Source organism: Solanum verrucosum, unplaced genomic scaffold (assembly GCF_900185275.1).
Source record: "Solanum verrucosum unplaced genomic scaffold, falcon-dt-bn FXZP01000060.1, whole genome shotgun sequence".
NCBI classification, from domain to species: Eukaryota; Viridiplantae; Streptophyta; class Magnoliopsida; order Solanales; family Solanaceae; genus Solanum; species Solanum verrucosum.
This window is the reverse complement of record NW_026020129.1, coordinates 2433341-2440120: the sequence shown is the minus strand read 5'-3', so window position 1 is coordinate 2440120 and position 6780 is coordinate 2433341. Positions and strand designations below refer to the sequence as shown.

General features: G+C 34.5%; 1 protein-coding gene across 1 annotated transcript; it reads left to right on the top strand.

Moving 5' to 3' along the window:
- The first annotated feature begins 2652 nt into the window (after positions 1–2652).
- LOC125826583 (uncharacterized) lies at positions 2653–6071 on the top strand. Its single transcript, XM_049505935.1, has 3 exons — positions 2653–3068; positions 4281–4460; positions 5454–6071. The coding sequence occupies exons 1-3, from the start codon at positions 2826–2828 to the stop codon at positions 6069–6071; spliced, it is 1041 nt and encodes a 346-aa protein (XP_049361892.1). The 5' UTR covers positions 2653–2825.
- The last annotated feature ends 709 nt before the right edge of the window (positions 6072–6780 follow it).

Sequence of the window (6780 nt, the reverse complement as noted above, 5' to 3'; positions counted from 1 at the left end):
GATACATATCCTTCTAAATTTGAATAAGATAGAAGATACATAGCAACACCTAGATACATTTGGACACGATACACTGTGTATGATAAAATTGTATCAAAACTAATATTTGAACACGATACATTGTGTATGATAAAATTGTAATGTATCGTAGTGTTGAAACGAAGACTTTATACATTAATTTAAGAAACAAAATTAACTAGATACATTTAAAATCTAGTTAATGTATCCCAAACTATAACCGTGAGATAATTTAGTAATTCGAACATGATACATTGTACATAATGAAATTGTAATGTATCATAATGTCGAAACGAAGGCATTGTACATTAATTTAAGAAACAAAAACAACTGGATACATTAAAAATTTGAACCCATATATATCGAAAAAAGATAAACAAGAAAAATCGGAAAAAAAATCAACAATCTGATCTATTTCGACTTCTCCTTCTCAACATTCACTTTAGAAGACAGATGTACATCCACTTTTTTCTACATTTACTTTAGAAAACGAAGGTACATCCTTCTTCTCAATCTTTACTGTTGTATCTTTTGTTTCTTTTACTATTAACATAGACATCACCCATAGATCAAAAGTCCTTTCCAAAGCCACCAGTAGATTGGCTTTTTCCGTGTTTTTGAGCATTTTTTCCACAGTTTATTTAGAAGTCGAAGATGAATGCTTCTTCAACTAGTTGAGTAATTTCAATACTAAAATAAGGATCATGATCCATATGTATCATGAAATAAAGAAGAAAAATAATAAAATTGAAGAAAACGACTATGGAGGAGACACACTATATCAGGAAATAAAGAAGAATTTTCTTTTGAAGAAGATGAGTATGGAGTAGATGCACTATACCTATTGAGTAATTTGAATTTGATTGAATGGAAAGATAATTCTTTTGAAAATCAAATTGATATGAAAATTATAACTGATAAGATTGTGGAGTGAATTAGGGAGAGATTAAAGAAGTGAAAAAAGAAAGAAAATTGTGTGTTAAGGCTGGGATACTTATGTATCCGGCTGATTTGAAAATTGGAGAAAAATAAGGAATTTTGAAAATATTTTAAACTGGCAGCGAATAAAGAAAATTATGAAAAATAAAGATGTGTATATAAGTAATTTATCCATCTATGTATTTATGAGCAGTATGGCAGGATTTGACTGATGTCAGTTTGTAAAGATGGCGGTACTCTTCTCTATCCATTCAAAGCTCTTTGTTTAACATAACGTGTCACTCTCTATGGAATGGAGGTGGCAAAATCCCCACTTTTTTAGCGACCCCACTCTGAAAAAGATGTTTCCTCAGAGACTCCGTCTTCCAGCTTCCGCATTTCAGTTTTTCAATTCTCCATCACTCACAGTAAACTCTCTTCTCTTCATCTTCCCCACTCCTTTTCTTTTTTCAAATGGAAAAAAAAAAATAAACCTCTTTTAGTAAACTAAAGCTCTTGTTTGGCTGTAGATTTTAAAGTTTTGATTTTTAAAACTTGAAATTGTGTTTGGGCATGTAGTTTTCTTGAAAAAAAATTTAAACTTTGTTAGTGAAAGTGAAATTTTGAAGATAAATTTGATTTTTAAAAAAGACTTATGGCTAGACAGATATTTGAAGGTATAATTTTGAAGTTCTGATCCAAAACTATTAATGTATATGTATATATTTGTGTTATTTTGGAAGTGCAAATTATGTGCTTCTTTCTTTGTTGCATTCAGATATTGATGTTTGTTGTATTTGTTTATCAATTTTTGGCTTGATAAATTGTCTGTATTCAGTCTCTGTCTTTGTTTTCAGTTTATGTTGATTGTTGGAACAATTCATAGATTTGAACGTGGTTCTGAGTCTTTTATAGGACAATTAGTTATTTATAGCAATTTGCTTGCTCTGTGTTTGACTGATACTATCATTATAAGGCTGAAATTTAAGATGATGAAAAAAAAGTGTTGTGATTTGAGCCTTTTGGGATGTCCCAAAATGTCAAAAACGATGAAAGTTTTTTTTAAAAAGGAGTCAAGTCTCCATGCCATGACGGGGGCAGGATTTTCACCCAGGGGTTCATAGTCTCTAGCTTCGCGTTTGAAAACAGATATTAGTCTAGGCTCTTTGATAAGGTGTAGTTCTTCCAGCTGATTTTGGATCAGCCTGAGAAGAAATACTATGAGTTTTGATTAAAAGATGAAATGACAAATTTTGATCAAGCCCACGATTGCGGTTAGGGTGAGTGGTGAGGGCTTCCCTTTGATGCAAAAGTAGTAGGGAGTATTAGATTTAGATTCATCATATTTGTGGTGATGCTGTTAATCAGTGAATTGTTACTATTCATGTTACACATCTTGCAGCACCTGTTTTTGTTACTAATTCAATCTGCCATCATATCAATAATTGAATCCACATATAGAAGATATTACTAAGAAGAAATGAACTTTGGTTTCCTTGGTTTTACTACACAACTTTTTCAAAGATATCTGAACTGATTGGCTAGTGGTGAGCTTGGAACTGTCTGATTTCCTCTTACATTCTATGAGGATAAATTTTTAATGCCATTTAACTTATAAGAGGGGAGTTTGTTGATTTTCAGAGTGCTTCCAGCATTTGAGGGAACCGTTTTCCTAATAATTTTTGTACACATTTCTGTGTTGTGGTTCATTATGTAACCTTAAACTGGTTGGACTTATACCGAGAATGTTCTAAATTTGTCTTATTTATCTGGTACTCTTATTGAAAACTGTAATTTGATCATTCTGTGAATTAACTTCTATACCGAGATTTTGAGGACTTGAACATTTTATGCAGATGGCGTACATATAACCACTTTTGGAAGTATAGATGGCAGAGTTACTTCAATTGGTCAACAGTGTTATGATCTTGCTGATCAAGCCTTTGTCACTTGTCAAATTCACTTGCTTCTTCGGTGTGAGAACAATATGCATTGTTATCCAAACATGGACAGAACTGCTGAGAGCTGCTATGGGTTTTCATGCCAGATTACTCTGGAGACTGATAATTTGGGCTATTGCTATTCTATCCCTGCCTATACGAAGTTTAACTGCTCTACAAAGGGAAAGGGCGGTGAGTTTTATTTTTGAAAAGTTTATTGTGTGTGTCCACTTTTATGTTTTAGTTTTTTGGATGTTTCTTCCACATGTCTTGTATGTACTGTTAATTTTTTTTTTATTCTAGTGCTTCATGAACCAGAACCACAGAAACTAATAATTGAATCATCTGAATGGGTAGTACACTCAATTTTGTTAGACCAGTACATAAGGTGTTCAAATTCCCCATCTGACATTTTGTGCAGCACTCTTGTTTGGATACCTATGTGAACTTAGCAAAATATAGTTGGTCTCAAGCTCGGAGTAAGAAGGAGGATTGTGGTAGTTGGCAATCAACTTAAAACTAGCCTAACTAGTGTGAAGTTTTCCGATATCTAATACTTGGCATACAATAGAACCTGGATAGAGCAGAATGAAAAAAATAGAATTCATATAGACTCATAGTAGATTGATATCATTGCTTGTAAAATTTGTGAGATCTGGAGTAATCTAGAATTGTGTTTTGATATTTCTCCTGAAGGGGAAAACAAAGTTGAAGGAAGAGGAGTGGAGATGGATAAGGTAATTTAATGAGTTTCTATCTTCTCTTTTCTTGTACACCTTGTGTGAGAGTGTGGCGGGGGTTTGGGGGACCAGAACATTTTCTATTGTATGAGGGTTTACTTGTCCTTTGTACAACTTTCACCTGTATAACTTGAATATAATCTTGTTAGACTTCACAGGTAGCTCTATTTCCAAATGCTGTTCAGTTTCGTGGAATAATTTCTTCAGTGAGAAAAATGATTAGTAACTTCATTATCATTAAGGTACTACCTGATCTATTCCCATAAACACAAAATTTCAATGCCACATTAACTTTGAAATCTTCCACCGTGTCAGTAGTCAGGAGTTATTAATCTGTTCCTCGTTAACGATCTCCTGCAATTCATATTGGATGCAAGGACTGGGTATATATATATAGTGTGTGTGTGTGTTTCGTTTAGTGTCACAGATGTCTATTTAGTTATCTCTTAAATTGATATAGCCTCTACTCTTCATTTTGAGTTAGTATTATTTGGCTGACTAAAAGCAACTGACTTGATATAGCCTCTACTTTTCATTTTGAGGAGTTAGTATTATTTGGCTGACTTAAAGCAACTGACTTGATATAGCCTCTACTCTTCATTTTGAGGAGTTGGTATTATTTTGCTGACTTAAAGCAACTGACTCGAGAACAATACATGTGCAGCTGGAGATGCATCTGCAGGAAATGCAGATCGAGTTTGAGAATCTTGTTTGGGAAAGGAAGCAACTTGAGAAGAAAATACTAGTAGCCATCAAGGATAAAAAGATAATGCAGGCCATGTTAGCAGAACTCGAGGATGAACATGACGATGCCATCGTCAAAATTGAGCAATTGGAGGACCAGGTGAAATATTTTCTTTCTCTACTGATAAAATCTCTGTTTGTATACTACTATACTAGTACATGTCACTTGAGATTTATAGAAATTTCCATTCTACCACTCGCTTGCTCCATTGTATCAGCTGGTGTCTCAGTTTTGTTGTATCATTGTTCTGCTAACTTCTTCTGTGCAACAAAGAAGCACAGCATAGTAAGGAGAATATAAATCTTAGTGTTGAAGGAATACATACATTTAGAACTGCGTGACTTGAAGAAAAAGTAACCCTGTTAGGATGGGTCGGAAAGTTGATCATTTACTTGATTTCCTGGATTTTGGGACTGTAATATCAAAATTCTCCATTATTTTTTCATCAGTGTCACATATTGATTTACCTTAGTAAGGAGAGGAGCTGATTAATAGACAAAGGGTTTATATGATCAGTTGTTTAGGACAAGATGCCATGGTTCAAAAGGCCATTTTTTGCAAAGATGACTTTCCTGCCTTTTCTTATACAGGAGAGCTGCTATATCCGGATCTGTGTGTTTCAGGGCATTGGATGGTTAATGTATATATATATAGATATATAAGAATTAAGAATGAGAATAAGAGCATTGTGATTATGGTGACCGTTCAGGGTTTTCCAAATGGTGATACAGCTTATAGACTATATAAACTTTTTTATGTAGTCGAAAGTAACTTCTTACTGTTAATTGTCGAGTCAATGCAACTTAGCTTAGAGTTACTGCTTGAATATCTGTCCCATTTATTATGTGGATGAGTTGAGATTTGGTTTCTTAAGTTTTCAGCTGGATAACCTTTTTCCGTTCAGATACGTATTTCTTGCTACTTCAAAAAAAAAGGATCTTATTAAGAGAGATATTGAGTTAAACTGATCACAGAAAAGCGGTAGCTTCGACATTTGTTATAATGGTCCTGTAAGTTCCAATTTTTCATTTGCTCATGATACTGCATATTTTGAGACGGGAAAGCCTGAACTTTCTATTTGGTGTGATATAGCTTCAGAATCTGAAGGTGGAAAATCAACGATTGAACGAAGTTCATAGTAAAGCACTTTCGGACCTAAAAGACCATTTTGATGGCCAAGTAATGCAAGGCTGTAGCGATGCTGTTCCATTTTGGAGATCAAGTGGCATTGAGAGCGTGGCCATACACAAGGAAGGAATGCAAGAAGATAAAAGCAAAAGCGGAAGTACGAGCCCTGAATTTATGGAAGCCAAATTCTGTCGAGATGTCAACCGGCCACGTACTCGGACCACGTCTGAGAATTTCGACACAAATGATGAGCTACACCAACGAAGGGATCTAGCTGTTTCCCAGACCCTTTTTAGTGCAATATTATCGCTCTTAGTTGGAACGATCGTATGGAAAGCTGAAGATGCATGCATGCCTCTAGTCCTCGCACTATTTGCTGTCGTTGGCATGTCGTTGTGGAGTGTGGTCCAGTTCTTCTCAACCATTAAGAACAGACCCGCATCTGATGCAGTTGCTCTCTTGAGCTTCAATTGGTTTTTGCTCGGAACACTGACATATCCTACGTTGCCAATGGTCACTCCTGTATTTGCACCAGTGTTATGGACTCTCTCAGACAGGGCTGTGGAGCTGCTAGGTTTCTAAATCTTGAGTTTTTTGCTTTTCGCAGTCGACACATACTACACTGTTTTTGGTCCTCTTGATGCTTGTAAAGTAAAAGTTTATCAAAATGTTTGTTCTTTTTGGGGTCTTGTCTTGTAAATTTCTTCTGAAAGAATTTGGTTTTGCTTAAACAGTTGTGTTATTGATGTCATGGATGATAAGTAAATGTATAATATCCGTCTTTTATTAGTTCTCCAGCTATGAGTTAATGCAGGTCAAAAACATGTCTGAATTATCTTTTTTGCGAGTCTCATATCTTAAGTATCCGTTGTTTCTTTTATCTACCTAAACATCACTCCTTTTGTATTTAAATGCATCTCAACATAAGTAAAGGAAAGATATCTTTAGCTCAATTATTGGTCAATAAGTGTCATGTGGATTGATTTTTATGGGGTTTTTTTAAAACCTCCAGGCGGCTGTTGCCTATTAGTTTCAGCTAGATTTTCAATGGAGTATTGAAGTGTGTTTTAATATTAAAGTGATGATTTTACTTTATGCATATGAAAATTCAGGACAACATTTAAAGGAAACCTTGTTTCTGCAACTTTCGACAAAGATAAATCTGAAATACTTTTGGAAAATGACATACAAACTTGTCATGATTCACCACAAAATTCTTTTAAACTACTCACTTGACCAATCAAGTTTAATATCCATTCACAATTTGTAAAGTGGGTTGATTTTTTATTAG

Bases quoted from the DNA above. Each gene is read 5' to 3' on its own strand.
- LOC125826583 (XM_049505935.1), top strand. From the start codon at position 2,826: ATGGCAGAGTTACTTCAATTGGTCAACAGTGTTATGATCTTGCTGATC. The intron at 3,069-4,280 runs GTGAGTTTTATT...ATACATGTGCAG, and splicing joins CTCTACAAAGGGAAAGGGCG to CTGGAGATGCATCTGCAGGA. The intron at 4,461-5,453 runs GTGAAATATTTT...GGTGTGATATAG, and splicing joins TTGAGCAATTGGAGGACCAG to CTTCAGAATCTGAAGGTGGA.